At 26.0% G+C, this 23,932-nt stretch overlaps 1 protein-coding gene across 1 annotated transcript; it reads left to right on the top strand.

Annotated features, from left to right (window-relative positions):
- Positions 1-110: 110 nt before the first annotated feature.
- Positions 111-23,909, top strand: LOC129605689 (cholecystokinin receptor type A-like; the record flags this gene model as incomplete). The annotated part of the gene is made up of 5 exons (XM_055515594.1): positions 111-603; positions 5,785-5,982; positions 20,522-20,710; positions 21,925-22,126; positions 23,329-23,909. Coding segments are annotated over 5 exons (1,476 nt in total), but the record flags the coding sequence as incomplete, so codon positions are not given.
- Positions 23,910-23,932: the final 23 nt, after the last annotated feature.

The following is a 23,932-nucleotide window of genomic DNA, read 5'->3' on the forward strand; positions in this document are numbered from 1 at the left end:
ATGATGATGATGGTAATAATGACATTTATAATAATATTATAAATGATAATAATATAATTATAACAAATAATAATGTAAATAATATTAATATTGGAACTGATATTATACCAATTAATAATTATGATCTTAATATTAATTTTGGTTCATATATTGGTATTAATATTAATGATACAATTAATATTAATAATATTACAAATTATACAATATCAACAATTGAAAAAAGTATACGAAATGATAATATCGCAAATATTATTAATAATGCTGAAAATACAATTACCGGTGGTAGTACAACAACAACAACAAGTGGAAGTGGTGGAAGTAATAGTGGAAGTAGTACAACCGGTAGTACAACCGGTATGGGAAATTTACAAATATCATTATATGCGATAATATTTATGTTGGCAATTGTTGGAAATTTATTAGTTATTTTAACATTAGTTCAAAATCGTCGTATGAGAACAATTACAAATTTATTTTTATTAAATTTAGCTATTTCTGATATATTATTGGGAGTTTTATGTATGCCACCTACATTAGTTGGTGCATTATTACGTGATTTTATATTTGGTAGATTTATGTGTAAAGTTTTACCATATTTACAAGGTAAGTTTATTAATTAAAATTTTTTTTTATATATTTTATATTATAAATTTTTTATTTTAAATGCCGACGAGACACAAAATTGGACAGGAAAAATTATAAGGCTAGAATGATTTTCTGGCTTATTTCTCTTCCATTTCAAGCTAGTAAGGGGTGCGACAGCATTTGATAAAACTATCTGTCCTACTGATCAACTTTAGTTGAAAATTTTAATCCGTTTAAAAAGAACTTACTTTTCGAATAAAGTGCAAATATTAGCATTAATTCAAAAATCTTTATCTTCTAATTCAATATTGTTTTTCTTTCTATATTTGCCTCCAAAACTTATTATCATTTTCGTGTTATGTTAGAGAGCTTGATTGCTTTGGACATGCTCAAGAAATATACAATTTGCTAGTTAATTTTGAATTTTCGGCAGCTCTTTTGTTTTTGAAACTTTTGTAAGCTTCATCACATTTTTATAAGACAGAAGAGCGACATTGACTGAATTTTAGATTTCTTAACAGAATATTGAGTAATAAATTTTGTTTATCCTATAAATTACCGCAATTTTCTCTTGAATGTTTCTCTTGATTTCCGTTCGCCTAAAAGTATGCAATAAAAGGGCATATTAATGACATTACAAGAATAATGTAAATAAAACTTTGGTATGCATGTACATACTGATAACCTTCTACCGTATCGCGGTTAACCTATTCTCCTAATGACCATAATAGTCCCGGTTGGGATCTTTACAAGCAGATGTAAGCAGATATATTACAGATGTTAAATTATTTAAACATTTTCTTATTATAGAGTAAAATGTTACGTTAGAGAAAAAGCATGTTAATTGAATTTAGATCATGTAACTACAATGTTAACTAAATTTTCTTTTATATTTTTGTCAGTGTATAGGTAGGTTTATCTGTTTCACGTGGAACGAAGAATTGATTCAACAGATTTAAAGCTACCATTTTGTTTATTCAGTAGAGATTTATTTCTAAACGTAAAATCTTTTTGCTGTCAAAATTACTACATTTCTTTTGAATAAAAAATCACTTAGAATAGAAACTAGCATCATTTCGAAAATATTATTAGAAAAAAACAAAAACAACAAAATAAAAATCATTTTATAGAAAAACCTTATTTTACATTTTACATAAAAAAATAATCTTATCATTTTAGAGCTAAAGGATAATTGTCAAAAAAATTTACATTTTAATAATATCACTTGTCAGATTTTCTCTAAATTTTGACTTTTCTATGAAAAAAATATTTTTAGATTTAGATATCAAAGGGGTTTTTGTTTTTTTGTTTGTAAATTAACGAATTTTCCTAGAACTACTCTCATTTTTTTTCGCAATTTCAAAATATCCTTGATTCTTCTTTGCTATTCTTAGCTATTTCTCAATTTAAAGTTTTTTTTTTACTTTTATTAAATGTTTTATAAATTTATAATGGTTACCTGTGTTCACTTTACATTCGTTTAACATTTTCAAAATCTTGTTTTTAAATTTTGACAGAAAACTTTTGCATAAATCATTTTCAAAACCTTCCTGTTATAATGTATGAATGAACTATGTTTTATATTAACCTGCCAGTGCACTCTTTATTTCTAATAATGTTCTAGTATAGCATACGAATGAATTCGCTATATAGAAATTTTAAGAAAAATATGAAATCAATAATAAAATTGTGCAAATTGATTTTAATAGCATTTGATTTTAAAGCTATCCAATGTTGCCAGTGCAATGAATAACAAATTGTTAGTTCTTTTCCATTTAGCTCATTGAATTTCCCTAGATTTTGTATAATTTATATATGATTTTTCAGAGTTTTCGTCCATTCATTTAGTTAATTCCAAAATTTGGTAATATTTTATTATAGACTTAAACCAATTGAATTATTATTCTGGTTATGTATTGAATTAAATCATGGGTGTCCTGACGGCAACATATTTTATAATAGAATCGGATTTTTTGAACTCCAATTAGTACTCAATGTGTTTCTGCAGTTTTTACTGATCTTAATGCTGTTTTTTAGATGAGTCACTTAAGTAATTTCATTTTACATTTATTTGTTAAAGTTGGCTTGGTTTTTGTCTTAGGTAATAACCATATCAGATCGTTTAATTTTAGATAATTGTGTAAATTGTAGCGATTTAAATTTTGGGTAATCAGTTAATGTTCAGAGTTAAAATTGAACTAAAATTATAAATTCTCTTAATGGCGGGATCATGACACACATAAGTACGTTATTAATTTTAGCTAAGTTCTTGCGAGATTCAAATTTAAGGGATAAATTTATATGGCAGACATAGGGTGGTTGTCATCGCAGAATAATGCGACCATGTACCTAATATTGCATAATAAAAATATTCATTTAATTTCATATTTTAAATTCTATAGAATAGGAATAACAATTTTCTTTAAATTTATTTTCTTCAAAATATTTATGAAAATTTAAAAAAATAAGTAATAGAATAATGTTCTCTTAATAATTTTGGCACAATTTATTGTACCATTATTTTTATATATACCATTGAATGATGAAGTTATTCGAATCAACAAGGATGTTCTTTGTCATATGTTCACATTTTTCAACCTAAAAAGTGCAATTTTTATGAATAAACGTGCAACAACTATACATGAGATATGTAGAGTAGTTCTGTCGGAATTTTACTATATTTTGACTTAATGTATGTGCATTTTAATGATACATTATTATTCTGATGAACATTTTGCTTTGTATATATGTGTGTTTATAAGAGAACAATATTAAAAATTATGCAAAAATAAAAATTTTGAAAATATTTTCTAAAAAGAACGTTAATTTTTTTTTATAAGAAATTTAAAAGTAAAATATTATGATGAGAAGACTTAATCTAAGATAAACTTTTATGAATTCCAAAATTTTCGTATTCAGTTGGAAGATTATCAACTATTAAACTAAAGATGAGACAATAATATTTATGCAGTGGCATACAACAGCACTTTCATGAGAAAAAGTTTCTTAAGTTAAAAAAAGTTTACTGTAGTGTTAGTAAAGACTTGCAGTCTGTTATATTTTTTAACATAGTTAAGTTTTTAAACTTTTAATCTGAAAATCACAAGACTCTTGAGTTGAAAAAGTGATGTTTTTTTTTAACGAATTCATTAAAAATTCTTAAAAGTTTACAAAGTGTATTTCGGCATTAAGCATACCTTGAAGTTGAATTACTGAGTACAAAGGAAAACAGATGATGAATAATTTTTCAAACTAGAACCATAGGTTAATAAATTCATGGATATTTGTTAACTGAAAAGCTTCTTGTAAACTTGAATTATTGCTAAGTTATAGATTGGAATATGAGTTGAAATATTGAATAATATTCCGTATTTGTGTTAGGAAGATTAAGGCAGTTTTGTATTGTCATATAATATAGGGTTAAGATAGATATGATGCTATGATCACCGACGTTTACGAGCATTCCAGTTTAAGATAATTGAATTTCAGAGGAAAATCAATTTAAAATTTTCTCGAAAAATTAAAAAACTAAAGCAAATTTTGATTTTAAAGACACCAATAAACCCTTTCGCTATATTGTCAATTACAGTCGATGCTATTTGGGCTCGGTGTGATTTGGGAGCTATTTCATATTTAAATAAAAATTTAATTTTGATTTCGGCAATGAATTCTCTACCAGTTTTGGATGGGTAGTTAAAGGGTTAAGAATATTTTAAAATTTCAAAATAATTTATTCAAATTACGTTGATTATTACATTTGACCGCGGTTCGTTAATGTTAATTTTATGAAGTACTAATTTATGTATAGTTTGGTTATTCTTAAGAATTAATTAAGATAAAAATATGCAACAGAAAACTTACGAGTAATATGATTGTGAATTATTTCGTCTCTTTTCGGGAATAATATTTTATCCCTTCAGTTTTGTATGGAGTGGAAGACTTGATACGATGATACCATAATTTATTGATCAATATTTCATTCTCAAGTAAATAGCTACATAGAGCGAATTTTCTTCATTACAAATTTTCTTCATTTTTTCTGAAAATTAAATTAAAAATGACTGTCATCCTTTTAACAAATATGCTCCAGACGTTTTTGGTTTTCAGTTTTTTTTTTATTTTATTTTAAATTAAACCAATTTATATAAATGTCATATACATGCATTATTGCGTTCTCTCTGTTTTTTTTTTTGTGTGTGTGGTTAATATTATGAGAATTTTATGGTAACCATAATGAAGCTTTGCTTTTATGTAAAGCATTATGTCATATATATTGTCGCATTAGCAATACTCATTTAGCAAATATTCTGGTGCAGTTTTGTTTGTATTTTGTGTTGAATATTATAAAAAATAACTAATGGGCATCATAAAACGGAGAAAAAAATTGGATGGGAGCAGTACAATAACAAATCGTATATTTTTTGGTGGGGCGAAAGTGTTGCGCAAAATTATGAAAATTTCCATTGAGCAATTCTCTGAAATTTTAAGGAATCTAGTAGAATCATGCCTAGGAAAAAGTGAATAATGCCTAGTTGAGTCTATACTAGTGACTCCTAATATAGACTCAACTATAGTTTCAACTCTAGTTAGTCTATTCTTAGTACGGATTCAATTTAGTTTATAATATTTAATTTCCTAAAAAAGGTCGCCAGTTAGTGTCATTTGCCATACGGAGCTCAAATTCTATATTTTCAGGAAATTTCGTTAACTTGTTTCATAAATATGGTGCAAAAATTAGAATTGTCGGGAACGATTTTTCGGTTTCCGAACCCAGATATTTGCCCTCAAAAAATTATTAATTGATTTTTTTTTAAATATCGGAACTGAAATATTTTATTTCAAGGAAATCAGTTGATTATCTGTGGGTGATATTTTCGAAAGAGTGAAATTTGAGCCGCAGTAAAATGCAGGTACTTGGTTTGAAAGTGGGTTATGCATTCGATTTCCAGTACACTTAGGTCAAATAGAAAATGCAAAAATACATCGTTCAGTGAAAATTCGACATGTGAAATTTAGTACCAGCACAATACCTCCCTGTAATTTGCTCTTAGGACTAGCAATTTTTTTTCAATTTTTGCAATTTAAAAATTTCCTATTTAATTTTATTTTATTTTATTATATTTTAATATTTATTATACATACCTACTTATACTTACATACTCAATTTTTTTTTTTTGGTATATTTCATGTAAATTGCAGCATGTTCGGTTTCTGTATCAGCTTGGACTTTAGTTGCAATATCATGTGAACGTTACTATGCAATATGTCATCCTTTACGTTCAAGGACATGGCAAACATTAAAGCATGCATATAAACTTATTGCATTAATATGGATTGGAAGTTTATTTTTATTATCACCAATCGCTTATTTAAGTAAATTGATACCAACTGCAAAAGGTAAGTGGTTCATTTATTATTATCTTTATGTATGTGAGAGATAGGAGTTGTATTTATTCACATTTAAAATTGAAAATATGGTGGAAAATGTTGTTTTAGTGATCTATATTGTATTAATGTAGTGGAAGATAAATAACTTGAAAAAAATTAATTTATCTTAAGTACTCGTTTTTTTTATATTGTGCAATAAAATTTCTTTTTTTCTTGTGTTCGTAAATTCTGTTAGTAAAATAAAGTTTATTAGAAAATATTCTATTAAATTTTAGAAAATTGATGTTAAGGTTCTTATAATTAATTCTGATAAAGCTGTCAAACTTATCAATTTAAGACTTGGAAAGTTATAAAATTCAATTTAATTTCCATTTATGAATGAAAGAATTTATGGAGGTAATTGTCAGTTTCTTAAAATTGTGATTAATCATTCTTACTTTATATTCTAAAATGTCAAAAATATAAGGAGGCACTTAGAACGAAATAGATTTGAATTGCTTAATAGTAGTAATTGCATGTTTATTGCGTAAGTACCACTCAGCTTGGTTGGTTTATTGGTTGGTCAAAAAAATTATTGCTAAATTCCAATCAAAGCCGCCTAACAAAACGCAAATACCATTAATCGTATTGGAACCACGCCTTTCCCGGATTGTTTGCAAGGCATTCATATTTTCAATCAAAATTTTGTTGATCATGGTTTCGTACGACTCTCCATTGATTCTATCATTCATTAATGCGTGATAAAAGAGATTTTCAAGAATTTGTAATTTTCCAACAATAATAATGAATTTTTTTTTTAATTTTTGCTTACAAGCTAAATTTGAATAATGTATTTTCGATTTAAATTTTTATAAGATCTTAATCTTTAAAATTATGTACTTGCTAATTGAATTGTGGAAAAGGGGTTTAAATTTTCAAAAATCCTTTTCGGAATTTTTTATTTTTAAATGAGAAAACTGTGCAATATTTTGAATACTATAAATAAAATAATTTAAGATTTACGATACTTTAGAAAGCTATTAAAATAATTCTTCATGTTTTTTTGTTTTCCTAGAAAATTTCATTATATCGTAGGTAAGGTTCCCATTTATAAATGATGGAACAAAGGTGTTTTCAAATGAATTGTTGTAAATTTTGTAATATTCAAAATTATTTGGAAATTCTACAAAGAAAATGTTATTTTTTCAATGAGTTTTTTTCGTTTTATACAAAAATAAAAAAAAGAAGTTCCTATTTTCTCTCTTTCATTAAATTATTTTCTTACATGAACACATAAATTGTTGTTAGCATACAATTGTATGTATATATGCAAGGATGTATACATATAGAAAATGAACAAGGATTATTTTACTTCGTAAATTTACAATGGGATTTAAAACATAAAATATGTTTTGTTTAATATTTAAGGTGTATAACGTTGTACTCCCTATGAAATTTAATTTTTCTTTTTATAATATTTTACGATATTTTTACAAAAGGATTTTCTAGCCTACAATGCAATATTAAATTCAAGTTACAATAACATCAATGATAAAATATATTTATTTAAGGATGTTTACTAAAAACCATAAGCATGTTGAGAAATGTAGCAAATTATTTTTAGAAATTTAAATATTAGAATAAACATTAAAATGTTTGTTATATGCAATGGAATTGCCGGAACTTCATTTTAGGGGGTCAAATATCTGAAAAACGAAAAAATTATAAGTCAGAGTTTGTAAAATTTTGAAAGAACGCAAGGACAATTTAAATTTAGTTATTTTAGAAACACATTAACCGAGATGTAATATTCATTTAAAGTATTCTTGAACCAACGTTGTATAATCGTTAGAATTAAAATTGGTCTTTAGGTAAATAATCTCTAGGTTTGGGTTTAAGTAAATAATTTTGAAAAAAATTGCATATGTTCAGGGGCAATATTGAAGAAATAAAATTATTCTGAAATAAGTTTATTTAGAATTTTTTGAAAAATTGCATATGTTCAGGGGCAGCATTGAAGAAATAAAATTATTCTGAAATAAGTTTATTTAGAATTTTTTGAAAAATTGCATATATTCAGGGGAAATATGAAAGAAATAATGTTTTGAACAAGTTTATCCAGCACTAGATTATCTAATATACTAGATTTTTGCTTTTCTGGAAATTTGATATAATTTACGCTATTCTAGAAATGGTTGACCGAAAATTAAGGTCTAATGCACTCGTCTACATGCAGACCAACATTCCGACATACCAATATTCCGACATATATTTAAAAATAGTTTGTTTACGCTTCCCTGTAATAAAGAAGTGCTTTTCTGTCGAAAACTCAAATGTGAAATATGGTGCCATCACTAAACCTGACTTATTGTGCATAATGCAATCGGTAAGAAGAAGTTGTGTGTAATTTAGAATAACGGTAATATTAATGTTTAAATTATTTAAGCCGTTAAACTTTTTGTTGCGGCATACTTTTGTATAAAAACTTCTTTATATTTAAATATTTAAGATTGGTAGGAGTAGAATTTTTTTTTTTCGGGTATAAAGAGAGTAGACTTCAATAACAGTAGAAAATATTTAAGGCATACTAAATCTTAAATTTGTTCTTGTACTGGAATTGAAAAAATGTTTTTTCTTTTCCAATTTTTTTTTTTCTTAAAGATTAAGTATTTTGTGTATCATTGTGTTATACAACAATATTTATCATTAACAAATGTTATATTTCAAAAGTGGAGTAATGGTAATTGAAATTTTCTGTATAAAAGTTGGAATAAAAGTTGTTTTTTGTTTTTTTTTGGAATCATTAATAATTGTTGCTATTCAATTATATGTGAAAATTGACATGAGTAGACTAGAAAAAAAAAATTAAATCAGATTATGCAAATTTTTTTCTATTTAATTTTAATGAATAATAAAAAAAAGGTGGTTAAGTACTAAAAATAGAAGAATTAATAAATATTTTTTGTGACAACAGATAGATTTGTGACTTTAAGAAAAAATTTGAGAATTTAAAAAGTTGTTTTCCTAGTAAGTTAAGTTTGAAATTGCACCGGAGTGACATTTACTTTTAATTAATGTCGACAAAACAATTTAATGGTGGTGCATGACTCACATGAAAGATAACTTTAAAGCTTCACATTTGATATTGAAAATTTCAGACTTTTCCAATATCTTTAATAGAAAAGACGTTAAACTGATAGGTCTAAGATCCTTTGGGCAGCTGTGAGAACTTCTCTCAGCCTAAGAAGTGAAGACCACCCTAGCAACATCCCACGTTTTTGAGTTCTAACAATATCATATTAGGCTCTCAAGTGTCATGTAAAATTTTATTTTCAGAAAATTCTTTTCGTTTATTTAGAACACTTATTTTCGAAGCTGTTGGAACAAGTTTAAATGGATTGACGGCGATTCTAAGACATAATTAAAATCCGATTTAAATAGTTATCTATATCCTCACACAAGCACTGCATTCTTAAATTATTAAACATTATCATAGTTACAAACCCTGTACAGCAGGAATATCTTAGGTTTGTGTATGAAACTCACTTGTTATTCTCATACTCGTATTATGGTGTTCTTATGAATTGAAAATTACTTTCTTTATAGTAAAATATTTAGAAACACAAATTAAAGAAAACTCCTATATGAAATTCGAATTAAGTAAAAGATACTTTATTCGAAATGAGATTTTTTCAGTAATATTTTTCTAAAATAAATTTGAGATTCAAATCCAATAATAATCTTAATAAATTATGCAATAAACAAATTGCAATTACAGAAAAAAAAAATTTATTTCTTATAATTTGATTTTTAATTAAGATTTGAGAGGTACTCGTATTCAATTTTTAAAATTTTCATTAACAAAGTTATATTTTATGCACTAGTCTCAAATCTCAATATGAAAATCTAATGAAGTAAATTTTTCCGAAATTTTATTTTGGTTTACTTCTTCTCTTCTTTATTATTAGGAAAAATCTGTGATTAATATTCTTTTATTATTAGAAAAATTTAATTTAAAAATCGAAAAATTTCCATTTACATAGTATGAAATTTTCAATATTTTGGATGCAAATACAAAATTCAAATATAATATTCCAAGATAATGCGAATACTTAAAATTTTGATAATCTCATTTTGTATTTTGAATTCAGATGTAAACAGAAAATTATCCATTATTGTTTACATATCCCATTATTATACCCACCAACCATGGATACACAGTGAACTTGAATACTTGAAAATTTTTAAATGATATTGTACAGTCTCAGTAGCTGTTGTAATCAAATCTGTTTGTTTGAATAAATTTTTAAAAAGAGTTCTCCCAGAAAAATCACTCAGGAAAATATAAGTCACGTCCGCGTTTAAAGCTTTAAACCGTTTACAATAAGATTTCAGAAGGAATATTGGAAACAATTTTCAAAAAAAAATTCATGTTGTTTTGGTTCTATGACATAGAAGTTAAAAATTGCTATTTAGAAAAATGCTTTCTGAGAATCAATTATTGGCCACATTGCAAATAAAGAGGCTAATGTTGAATGATAATGCCGTATTTTCAACAAGCTGTTGGTCTATCATCCTGGAATCTTTACGTTTAATTGTCGGCTGAACCGGTTTTTATGAAATTTTAACTTTAAACTTATTTTAGAAATGTTGCGAATTGATCTACATAACGGCCTAAGCAACTGGAAAAGAGAAACCTATCAATTTAACATTTTTTCCCTATCTAAGAAAATAATTGAAGAAATTATTTGAAATTTGATGTGTTCTAGTCGGAAACAACTTCGGCTAATAATATATTGAAACTGAATAATTTTTCTAAAAACATAAATGAATTACTAAAAGCATTGAAAGGTTCATTAGAAAATACAAAATTTATTGAGAAAATAGGCAATGCGGTCAGTAGTTATTTGTATTGACCACATTAAAGATTCTTCATTTTTCAGTCATTGAATTATTTCAAGTGTAAGTGAATATGCATTAAATGCAAAGTGCAATTAATGTTTCCGAAATTATTGAATTCAAATTTAAATCAATTCAAAATTAATTAATAATGAAATATTTGGAAATTGAAAAATTTTTTGGAAGTATAAGAGTACAATTTTCTTTGTTTTGCTTTTTAAATATAAGGGAGTTAAAAGGGTAGATTTTTTGCCATCATAATTTTGATGATAACAAAATTTTCATTAACGCCATTCAATATTTTTTTTTGTATTTTATTTATGCTGAAAATAAGAAAGGATGTGTTTTTCTAATTTTATTTGTCATAGAATTAAAAATTATGTAAAATTTAATTTAAAATTTATCTTCATTTGTGAAGCATTTTGACCCATTATTCTCATGTGACACAATAAAAGCAGGAAATTCGATTGAAATCTTTAATAGGTCAATGAATATGAATTTCAAATGCCAAATATTTTAGCGACGTGTTGGTCAAGTTCAATAGAAATTAATGAATATATTGTAGGAAATTTGTATAAGAAAAGCCTCTAAGGAATAATCGAAATTGGATTTACGGTATTAGACAAAATATAATTCTTGGTTAATATCGAAATTATCTAACACTTTTGTTGTGATTAAAATTCTTTAATAACCAGAAATTCAATATATTTCAATAAATATTTTTAAAATATATTGAGCTTTCAATCGAATAAAGTATTAATTTTCAAATCTCGTAATGAACATTTGAAAAATTTCAGAATATTGTGTAGGTTGCATTAGAATAAATAAGAAAAAATAATTAAAATATTATTATTGAAAATCAAGATTGAATAAGAAGAAATGATAAGCATCCCTGTAGAGCAAACCATAAGGAACACGTTAATGAAACTTAGTTTGGGTTGATAATCGTTATGTTTAACTGTACACATGGCATAAAATTCTGACATAATTAATTTCTGTTGGTGAAGATTGCAAAAAAGTATTTTTCATGTCGTTCTAATAATTTTAATTTTCTTCTATTCTTTAGAAAAGAAATAAAATTTTCACGTTTTTTTTTTCCAAACATAATATAGAAAACACATTTTTTTGCAATGTGTTGTTCTATGCAAGGCCATCATAATAATTCTAAAATTAAATTTCTCTTGAAACATTTTCGAAAAATCATTAAAAGCAATTAGATTTTATTTTATAAATTGATTTTAATAAATTTATAATGTGTGCATGTGACTATAATACCTCCGGTTAAACATGAGTTTAAAATTTAGAAATGTTTCCAGAAAATATTGTAGATTTTACGTAACCCATATGCATTATGGGTTGTGCATAAGTAAATAACTATAAGAAAAACATAAGACAAATGTATTTTAGGCCTATTAAAAGCAATTTATGTCATAATTTTTAAGGAAAAAAAAGAGAATAAACGGAAAACCAAAAAGGGAATCAAAAAAAAAAGGAAAACAAAGTTGTCGAAATATGTCGCGAAAGCGGAGTTATGAATTATACTATATTTGCTTTCACCAGACGTAGAAGAAAGAGGTCGTGCTCTGTTTGAGGAGCACGTTGCGTATTCTGTAGAGGTTAAATATTTGGAGATAACCTTAGATGATGGTCTATCCTGGTATGCTCAGACGCAAACGGCTTCCGCGGCTTATTTTGTGGTAGTCATTTTTCTAACGCAAAAAGCTTGGAATACGTTTGACGGTGAACCGAATCTTCGTTGGGAGGCTACAAAGTGATGCCAATATGCGAAAATTTTCCTTTCATTTTCTTCAGAGTTGCTAGGGATATGGATAAAAAATAAGATAATGCTATTAAAACTTCTTGACTAGACATTATCAAAACTTTGCAATAATTATAAAAACTTATCTCTAACTAATTCTAGTTCAGATAGAGACACATAGGTTTTTAAACTTTGAAGTCCATTTGGTGTTAAATGTTTAAAAAACTTGCATCTTGAATTGCAAGACTTGAACTTGGACAGTGTTTCAATATTGAAAATTTGAATGGGATTCATATCAAAATATATATTGATTTCTGGACTAAAAATAGGATATCATACACTTTGAGTTTTTTCACACTACAGTCGTCTATACAAGGCTGTTCTTAAATAAATCCATAAATTTCCGTTATAGCAATAAGATCATTAATGATGTTAATTATGTAGGTAATTCAATTTATAATTCCACTTATGTAATTTTTTCTCATCAACTATAAATCGTAAACACTCTTAAAATTTTTCAAAAATCTTTTCATATATTCAAGGGGAAAAAAATAACTATTTCAACTCTTCCAATGAAATATTAATGAAAATGAAAATCTTCTCTTGAAATAAAAGATAATCAAAATATTCAATTGGGCTATTATTCACAATCAAGGGAAAACAAATTAAAGAAACACTAATAAATAATGCTTGTCCTCATTTTAAATGCTTTGTATTTATCCTTTCAAATAAGAAAAATAAAAAATTTTCGAGGAAAAGGAAAACAACTACATATAATCCTTTTTAGATTGAATTGGATCAAATTAATGAAAAATCGTATCAACATAAAATAAGGGTCAAAAAAGCTTTAAAGATTTCATTTATATTCCTTGAATGTTATAGACCTGTGAGAAAGAAATTTTCGACTCATTTAGTTGGTCTATGACATTTAAGATTGCTCTTGAAATTCATTTGTAGTAATTAGATAAGTGTCAAATTTTTTAATTTTCGGATTAGTGTACTATTTGACACAACAATGATGACCAGTCGTCAGCTTTACAATAATGACCACTTCTGGCACACAAAATCACTTCTTAACAATTATGCTCGAACTTGCACAAAACGTGGGTTGTTTCGATTATTATTGGTTTTGAATTGAATGGGCCTTATACTCTTAGATTCCTTCCTCTTTCTTACTCGTTTACATAACAATAAGTTAAATCAAATGAGTGAAATAAATGTGTTTCTTGAAAATACTAAAGTCGGTGGTATCAGTGTTTATGTTAAGCACATAATTTTAAAAAGGATATAAAGAGAAGATGATTTATTTCGTATTAAAATTATTAAGAGCATATAGAAAAAACTATTCATACTCGTTCGTATTTTCGGAATAAAATGCTTTATTTTCGGAATATAATGCTATAAGGAATGGATGTGAGTAATTTATTTTATTGTTTTCAAAAACAATAAATTTTAATTCCATTTGTGTGGAATATTATTACGTATTTTCATGGTAATATGATGGGGTTGGCTTGGGTGTTGTGGGTAAAATGTTTACAAGAAAAATAACCTCAAGTTTTTAATCTTGAGCATATTGTGTTGTTTATGAGCAATTTTGCTATTGAGAAGTGAAGAATTTTTATTTTTAACAATTTTAGTTCTGAGGTTACGCGAGGGTACAAGGAAAACTTTCTTTTATTTTTAGTCTTATTGCTTTCAAGAGGGCAGCAAGTGACTATGCAAATAATTAAAACTAAATCAACATTATTTTTAATTAACATTACATAAACGGAAACCACTTCATTTTGAAAATTCTTCTTCTACCCATGTACAATTTTATTGGTTGTTTTCAAAAGCCTATGTAAAATTTCATAGTACGCGTTTCTACTTAAAAAACGCGACAGTTTAATGATAATCTTATAAATATTTTAATGCTAATGTGAAATTGAAATAATACTTGTTAAATGTCAAAGAAGCAGCAAGAAAAATAATATGAGGCATGCCATTTATAGTTTCTGGCATTAAAAATTAAAAAAAAAATCTTTAATATTTTTTTAACGTTGATTGCGTGAAAAACACCTGTGTATTTTTCAAAATGTATTTAAAACATCTTCTTACGTATTTTTAATTTATATACGCCTTCAGTGAAAACTTTTTATTTCCAAAAGGGATTTTTTAACTGAATTTCATTTAAGAGTTCGTATATGCATAAATGAATATTGTTTAATACATGCGTGTGTAAACAAGTGCAAAATCATATTATGCTTAACCTCTTAAGTGCATGTTTGTCGCATTTTCATTTTTTTGCAATATTCATTTTAATATTTAAGTATTTTTAGTAATTTCATAAAAATTGGAAAAAAGTACTTATTAATTTCACCTTGTTCGTCTGTCTGTGTGTCAGTTTACAAAACTTTTATACCCTTTGAGATAGAAAGCTGCGATATTTTATACATAAATGGATCTCTACTATAGAAATTTATTTCTGTAGAAGATTTTAAGTTATCTCCCCCTATCTAAAGGTTATAGTTCCTCAAATTCCTAAAAATGCCACTTATCTCATTGACTACAAAAGTAGCTACTAGTTTTTTCTACCGTGATACAGCATAAACAAACATTACGAAAAAAAAGGAAAAGGCCTTAAGGCGGAGAGAATTCATTTTCGTGGAAAATTGTAAAAGCCTCAATTTTAAATAGCTTTTCGACACTTATAATTAGTAAAATTTAAATTTGGGTCGCTTTACTTCCTAAACTATGCCAGCCTGTTCAAATTTCATTAAAAATGAAAATGAAATTAACTCAACTGTAAAACTTGACCGTAATGTTAACTGTTTTTTAATTTTTTTTTTTTGTTCATCCCAAATATATGCAATTGTTTGAAATATTTTGGCTTTTGACTGAAATTACATAATTTAAATAGCTCGCTAGTGGATTGTTTTTCGGAAAAAGTATTGTAAATTTTTCAAGGGAAAAGTGCTACTTTACAAACCATCGGTTTGATCCAAATTTATTTGTTATATAGCTTAATAATATTGCTGTTATACATGCAAGCGTTATTAAAAATCTCTGTAAATATACGAATATTTTAATATTATATATATATATTCCAGTTTAAGTGGGTTTTTAATAAAAAATTTAATTTTAATATGCAAGAGCTTATTGATAAAATGTTAAATATTCGGCATGTTTAAAACCATCGTTAAACTTAAAAAATAATTAATAAATTGTTATTCTATTCTTTGCTTAACGTCATACGCATAAATCTCAACAATGAGACTTTTTATTCACTAATCCGTTCCTTTAAACTCTTATCACAACAGTTACGCAAAATGTAACACATTTGTTAAATTTTCGATGTTGAAATAAGAAGTAGTTTAATTCATAGCTTTGCCTCCCATTTTCTTCATACTTTTATGCCTAATTGTATGTGACACATAAAAAATTAATATCGATGATTCCTAATAAGCTAGAGAATAAAATCAAAGGCGAAGGGAGAGATGAGAAGTAAAAAATACTGACATTGGCTCTTTTCTGGCCCTGTCTTTTCGGTTCGGACACATTTTTGGAGATCATATTTTGGAGATGATAGAAAAAAAATGCCTTAATATTTATGAAAAGCGTCCTTATGAGCTCTAAAATGTTTTTGGAAATCGATCTTCTGAGGCTCTGATACTCATTCCAAATGCTGTATTTTTTATTTTGTTTATGATTTTTCTTTCCTCATATTTGGAGTTTCTTACAAATAATTTGCATTACTGCAAATATTCTACTTTTTTCTTCATACGATCTTTCATATTAAAACGCATAAATGATAATATGAAATTTTTATATATTTAATAAAACTCTAGTCTATACGACTGCGATTGAAGTGAAAATTTAAATTCCTCTAAGAAAGAATTTCATTCTTATTACAAATTTTTTTTATTTACAAATAAAACACTTGAAAATAATACGAAATACACGCAAATAGCTCTTGAAAATACTTGTACAATTAAAAATTATAACAAAAACACTAATATAAAAGGGAGAGAGAGGGGGAGAGAAAAAAATGAATGCAAAATATGTTTGGCATATGAGCCATAAACATTTTTATCTAAATTGGAACGAACGTGTGAGAAATGCGCTCTTCATTTATTCCATTATTAACAACTTTATTCATGTTCGTATTTGTTTCCTGTTAGGGAATGATGCAATGCATTAAGAGAAAAATATTTGAAATTTTTATATTTTACTCTCCGCTCTTTTAAAAAAAAGGGAGGGGGGCGGTGAGAGAATATTTTTTATTACGTACTTAAATGGTATACTAAAAATTTAATATGTTTTTTTCCATTTTATCATAATTTTTTTTATAATATAGGAAATTATTTATTTAAAATAAAATGTTTTTGTTTTATACAAGGATATTTGTGTTTCAAATGGAATATATACATTTAAGGTATTGTGAGGATTTATCATATTTTTAAATGCATTTCATTTACATAATATTTATGAGTTGAAAAATGAATAAATGCATACAAATGTGAGATTTAATTCACGATTATTATATTATTAATTATTATAACTGCTTGTATAACAGTTGCAAGAAAATTTTTCATCGTAAAAATGAAATAGAATTTCGATAATGTTTATAATATTTTTAAATTACGTGTTGAAATGAATTTGAACTCCACAAGTAGTGTTTGAAATATCTGTTAATATATTGCAAGCTAGGAAGTTCAATTTCAAAATTTTAGTTAAGTTTCAAACCATTTTCGCGTTTTTTTTCATTTTAATGCAATATTTTCGTATAAAATTAAATTTATTAAAATAACCCTCTTTTCGTTTTACTTCTGCAGTATTATTTCTCATGTATGATTATGTAACCAGCTATATCCAATGGTCCAAATAATTTGATTGTTCTTTATTTCTCCGAAAACCAATTATCTAAGTATTTGCTTTGATTTGACTAAAAATTTAGGACTTAATAATGTTTTATCTCTTACTATCCTTGTTATTTTTAAAAAAATGGAAATATAAAGATTTTCAAAGATTATCTATAAAAGCTGTGTGTTCAACGACAATCAAATAGGAATGACATAAGACCAATACATCTAATCATTATGATTACTTTAGAAAGCGTTGTGAAAAACAAATTTGCCGATAATTTCTTTGTATTTTTGAGTTGAGTTATGGTAAAGGGGTTTGAGGGGTAAAAGGGTAAAGGAAAAATCAAATTTTCCTAGACTCTTCCCTTCGTTATTCATCTGTTCTAAAGTTTTATGAGGCAATTTTCTTAATTTCATCAATTCTGTACTTTATTATACTCTGCACTTCGTGAAGGGTATATTCACTTTGGTATGGAGTTTGCAACAACTCGAAGGAGGCGTCTTCGGTATGGACATATATATAATATATTCTTGCTCAGCCTAAAACTCTGCGTCAATTTAGACATGTCCGTTCGTCCGTCCGATCGTATGATAACTCAGAAACGAATAAAGCAATCGACACCAAGTTGCTTCTTTTGTGCCAACGACGGCTACTATTGTAATTGGACCAATTCGGACAACGGGTTCGGGTAGCTACCATATGACTCAAAGAGGTTTTTTTTTAATATTTCAAAAAGTAATATAGATATTAATTTCAAATTTTGCAAAGATGTGTCCAATTACACTTCACATATATTCTAAATATATTTTAATGAAATGGCTGCATTGGTTCGGGTAGCTGCCGTACAACTCCGAAAGTTATTTTTAAATATTTGGAAAAATAATAAAGTTAGATTCATGAAACTCGGCCGTCATGTGCCACTTATAGTTTAGACATAATATTCGTGAAGTTTCTATCGAGTGGTTTGACAGGTTCCAGTAATTCCATTTAGCAATCAAAATATTTCAGATTGTCAAAGTGCAGTATATTATTCAGTCGGTTTATACCGACATAAACGTTTTTACTTGTTTAAATTTTATTAGAAAAATCTCTTCACGGCGGTATCAAAATTTATTCAGGATTTTTTCATAAAATTTCTTATATGGGTCAGTCAATAAACATAAAAAATTTGTTATCTTATTTATTCATAGTAACTATAGAAACAAAAATAACTGTAAAAGCATTAATTTACAAAGTACTTAGTTAGAAAATATAAAATAAAAGTACAGGAAAACAAAATGGCAATAAATCATAAAAATTAATGAAATATTTATAGAATAGAATAACATTATTAACCGTTAATAAGGATATATGGGAGTGCACCTATTTAATTTACTAAATAAAAGCTCTCCGGACAATTTATAAATTCATTTTGAGTAGAACGATACTAAAAGAAAATGTTTTATTATTAGTTGTTATTCAATTAATAAAAATAAAATCAATAAAAAAAAGGATATTGAATTGTAAAATAATCCTGATGAAAAAAACAACTCCTTAACAGCAAATAAATTTCACATTCATTGCAGAATTATTTTTTATTTGAAAAAGGGATCCGTTTTTCCTATACCTACTATTATATTGTCCTAGTTATGCATCTATTGTAAAAAAATAAAAATTTTAATTGCACACACAGTCTTTTTATTTTTATGTCTTTTAATTATAAATATAGGATGGGCTTTATTTTTTTTCCTCTATCTATTTTATAGTGTTCAAAACACCTACTTCCGACCATTGTGTGTACAAAAGTTAGTTATTTTCGAATAATTTTCAAAGCTTAATTTACTTTTTATACATAAATTTTTAAAATAATTTCGAAAGGGTTTCAATAATAATATGGAAATTGTGTGTTTTGAATAAAAAGGATAAAGAGAAAAAAAAAATAATTTAAAAAATTTTCTGCTTGTACCCTTTAAAAGTTTTCTATACGTTTCAAATAAAAGTTATTTTTACATTTTTATGAGATTTCTAAACTATTTTCGAATTTTTTTGTGCGGACAAAAGTTTATTATATTTGGTGTACTCTGAATACTATAGGAGTATTCTTCGAATAATAAATTGGGGCTAATTCCAATGGTTTTTAAAATAGGACATTTGCATTGAATATGTTAAACCTTTTTTTTTTCTTATTGCATACATCTAGGCGGAAAACAAATTTAAACATGCATTGATTATGGAATTGAATGGAATTAGTAAATTCTGTTAGTTAAAATTATAATAATATTTTCTGATATGAAGATATTGACCGTTTGTGTTTCCAGGAGCTCGGTAAAGCTTATAATTTAAAAAAATTTAGATGCCTAATTTTGTGAGTTGATAATTCGAGAAGGGAAGGATATAAATATTTGAAAATCGTTAAAATTATGAACATTCACAGTTTGTTCGTTAATTGATGAAAATTATGTCAAATTTAGAAAAGAAAACTCATTGCAGATAACCATTACTTTCAGTCCAACCACGATTTTGTGATAGTTACCTTTGCCAAGATTATCTAAATTTTTTCATACAACTGCAGAACAGATGGATAACGTAATCAAAGAAACGAGTTAAAGGCAGGAAAATTAAAAAAATTATCTCTTAGAACTGGACTCGAACCAGTGACGTACCGCTTTCTACTTTCCAACCGAGCTACAGAGCTTTATACCGCAATCCACACAATTACCAAATATTTTTTATATTACTCTAAAAAACTATAAGTTTCCAAATAGCAATTTGCTTAAAATGTTTTCTCGTGAATTATGAAAATAAACAGTCATAATTTTTAAGTAATGGGTAGAAGGGGGCTGGAATATTAAATTTTAAGCCGGTTTTTTAATTTTGTATGATTATTTTAAATGAAAAACTTTTATTTTTTTCTTAAATATTTCAAAACTATTTTTTAATAAATTAAAAATTATTAAAAATAAACTTGGAGTTTATGACAAATATTTTCAAAAAATTTCCACCATTTTGAATAAATTTTTAAAAAATAAAAACTTTTTAATAAAAACCTTAATAAAAAGATATTTTTTTTTGTTATTTTTCTATTAGGTGGCCATAAATGCCGTGAAGAATGGCCAACATCATGGAAACAACCATATGAGAAAATTTTTAATATTTATTTGGACATAATATTATTAATAATACCAGTTTTAGTATTAACATTAACATACTCTTTAATATCAAGGACATTATGGCATGGTATGAGAGCTGAAAAAGCACCGAAAGGAACACAATCGAGTAAGAATTTTTCATATAAAATATTTAATTTTATATTTTATTAGAAATTTACGCACAACCACATCCCTAATACATGTTAATTATGCAAAAATGTGAAAAATGGAGTCATGTTAAATGGAAAATAGAAAATTTTGTTTTTAAATATTTTCTAAACTTTATGAATAATTCCAATAGTTTATTCGAAATTTTTTAAAATATTTAAAAAAAAAATTAATTATTCAAAAGTGAACATTGGTTGTGGCAAAAAATATTTTCACATAATGTTAGAGAAAACTTACGGTAAAAGATTTTTTTTTAAAAACTTTAACTATTTTAGTGGTTGTGACGTGGTTCTGGTTCTTGGACAATAGTATTTAAAGTTTTAAAAATAATTTATGAGTAAAATTGAATTTCTGAAAGTGAGAATTATATTTTATTAAGGCGATCACTTATTGCATACTTTTAGGTCGAATTTGTCGATTTAGCAAGTTAGTCTAAATAACCAATAATATTCCTTTGCCATTTCATGGTAGAAGAAAAAAATTATGATATTTCTGCCTTTATGGAATGTCAAAATTCTTAGCGGCTTCAATCGCATTAGCTGACAAAAATGCGATCTTTAAGAATTGCAATATTTATAACTTTTAGTGGCGGGGAATTAGGTAAAAATTTTTTTAGAGAAAAATTTTCCGGTATCTCTTCTGCATCTTCTTTTTTGTACAAAATTGCGGGTTTCTATCTTTTACAGTGTAGGAGTCATATAAATACTACTACTTACTAATATGAAAAGCATGGATAGAGCAAAGCTAATAACCATAATTTTCTATCAATTATATTGGAAGCGTACTTAAAAGAGCTGTTGAATAACTATCAAAATAACATATCTATTAACATGTAATTTTAAAGATTAAACTTTGATTTTTATATTTGCCATAGTATCAGTTGCAGCGGGATGTAATTTGTTATTGCAGAGAAACTGATTAAATCATAAAAATATGAATTATTGATATAAGTCTTGAATTTATATCCGAAGGGAGCATATAAATTCCTATTTGCTGTACAGTTGGCATCTCTTGCATTATTTATGCAAGTTCCTTCAACTGAACAAAATTCTTTGAACAATTTTAATAAAACTCTCTATGCAATTTTTCCATATTATTCTAATTGTATAATAATATTTTATTTAATTATTTATAAGTGTTATATTTTCAATTATTTCATTTACATATGTTCAGCGGACAATTTAATGGAAGTTTTCATAAATAAAAATGGTTCACCAAGTAATCGAAGTTTTGTTTCATATCGTACAGCATCGAAGGATAATTTAAATTTAGTTGGAAATTTACATCAATTTAATGGCAACAATAGTTTTATGCAAAATCCAATGATAATCAAAGAATTTTCATATTCAACGAGACGCAAACATGGTTTAAGGAGGTGAGTTAGTACAAAATAAAATTTGCACTATACTTTGGCCTCATTCGAATGGAATTATTAATAAAATTTATATTGAAAAAATCATAGAAAAGATTTAAATAGCCAAATGACTTATTTTACTTAGTATTTCTTCAAATATTAAATTTCAGGCGAAAAATATTCTCATCTCCTCGTGTATCCTAAATTTCATTTCAATATTAAAGGATGTGTGCTTCATAAAAATCATTTACGTTATTTGAATTTTTGTTTGAAGTAGATAAGGAAATTTAAAAACATGAAAATTATTTGAAGACTGCGAAATTCAATGTAAAAATAAAAGTAAAAAAATAAATTGGACCTTAAAATTTTATTGAAGGTTACCTAAACCCATACTTTAAACGTAAATTTTCTTTTTGAATTTATGTCTTTGACCCATTTCAGTATTTTTTATTTATTTATTAAGGTAAGGAGATTTGCTTTTGTGAATCACATACAAAATTATATAAGATGAATTGCTTCAGGATTGGTTTCTTTTCAAAAATTTATATTCATAGAATTTTTCAGGCTCATGTTATTTAAAAATTTCTTAAATTTCTACTTGAATGGATTTAAAAAGAATAATTACATAATTTAATTCAATATTTTTATTTTTAATACTAGAAACCATTTTTAAAATTCTACTAGAAAATTATTATAAAAAAAATATATGCTGAATTATTAAAGTATTTGAATTATAGATCTTGCCAAGGTCAAGTAAGGAATTCATACTAGAATTTTAGTTAAAATTCTAAATAAATAGGACAAAAAATTTAGTTTAGATATGACCTACGAGCGAGAGCCGTTTAATATTCTAATGGGTACATCAAGATTTGAAATTTGACGCCGAAAGAATCACTGCAATTTCCTGAAATAATTTTAATAAAAAATTGATTTTATCAAATAGGTTACGTTTTATAATAATTGAATTTATTGCTGAAAGGATAATTTGAGCTACCCTACAAATCCTCAGTTTCATCTCAGTTAAATTCCGTTTAAATTCAAAGAGTCGATTTTGGGATACCCAAGTACCCTAATGCCCCTTTCAACTTCATTTCAGATCAATTATTTTCCAAATTAGTTAATGCAGTCTTTAGAGGGTTAACATTATTTTTGTTTGTTCAATTAAAAATTCAAATTCTAAAAAATGTTATCATAATTTTAATCTTATATTTTATATTTTCCAGGACAAACATCGAAAAGAGTTTACAAAATAAAAAACGTGTGATAAAAATGTTATTTATGGTAGTATTAGAATTTTTTTTATGTTGGACACCATTATATGTTATAAATACAATTGCATTATTTAGTCCTGATCTAATATATTCATCAATTGGTTATGCTGGTATATCATTTTTTCAATTATTAGCATATTCATCATCATGTTGTAATCCAATAACATATTGTTTTATGAATCGCGGTTTTCGGAAAGCATTTCTTAATTTATTTCGGTGTTTCAAGAGATTTCGCTCGCCAAAAAGAAAAATCAGTATTGGAGGAGGTGGAACTCAAGAGACTGACCTCGAAATAAGCCGTTTACAATGCCAACGTTTATGTACAGATTCAACAATATCATATTGACAGGGTGATAGTATATTATAGAATATATATTTAAATGATATATATTTATGATATTTATTCATTCAATATTAATTACATATACACATACTTAAATTATTAAAAAAATTAATAAAATTATTCTATAAAATATTATGTAAAATAATTGAAAATTTATTAAATAGATTTTAGAATTCCATATATATATTATATTGTTAAATAAATTACGTACAT

The sequence above is a fragment of the Condylostylus longicornis genome, unplaced genomic scaffold (assembly GCF_029603195.1).
Source record: "Condylostylus longicornis isolate FDR11 unplaced genomic scaffold, ASM2960319v2 ptg000013l, whole genome shotgun sequence".
NCBI lineage: Eukaryota > Metazoa > Arthropoda > Insecta > Diptera > Dolichopodidae > Condylostylus > Condylostylus longicornis.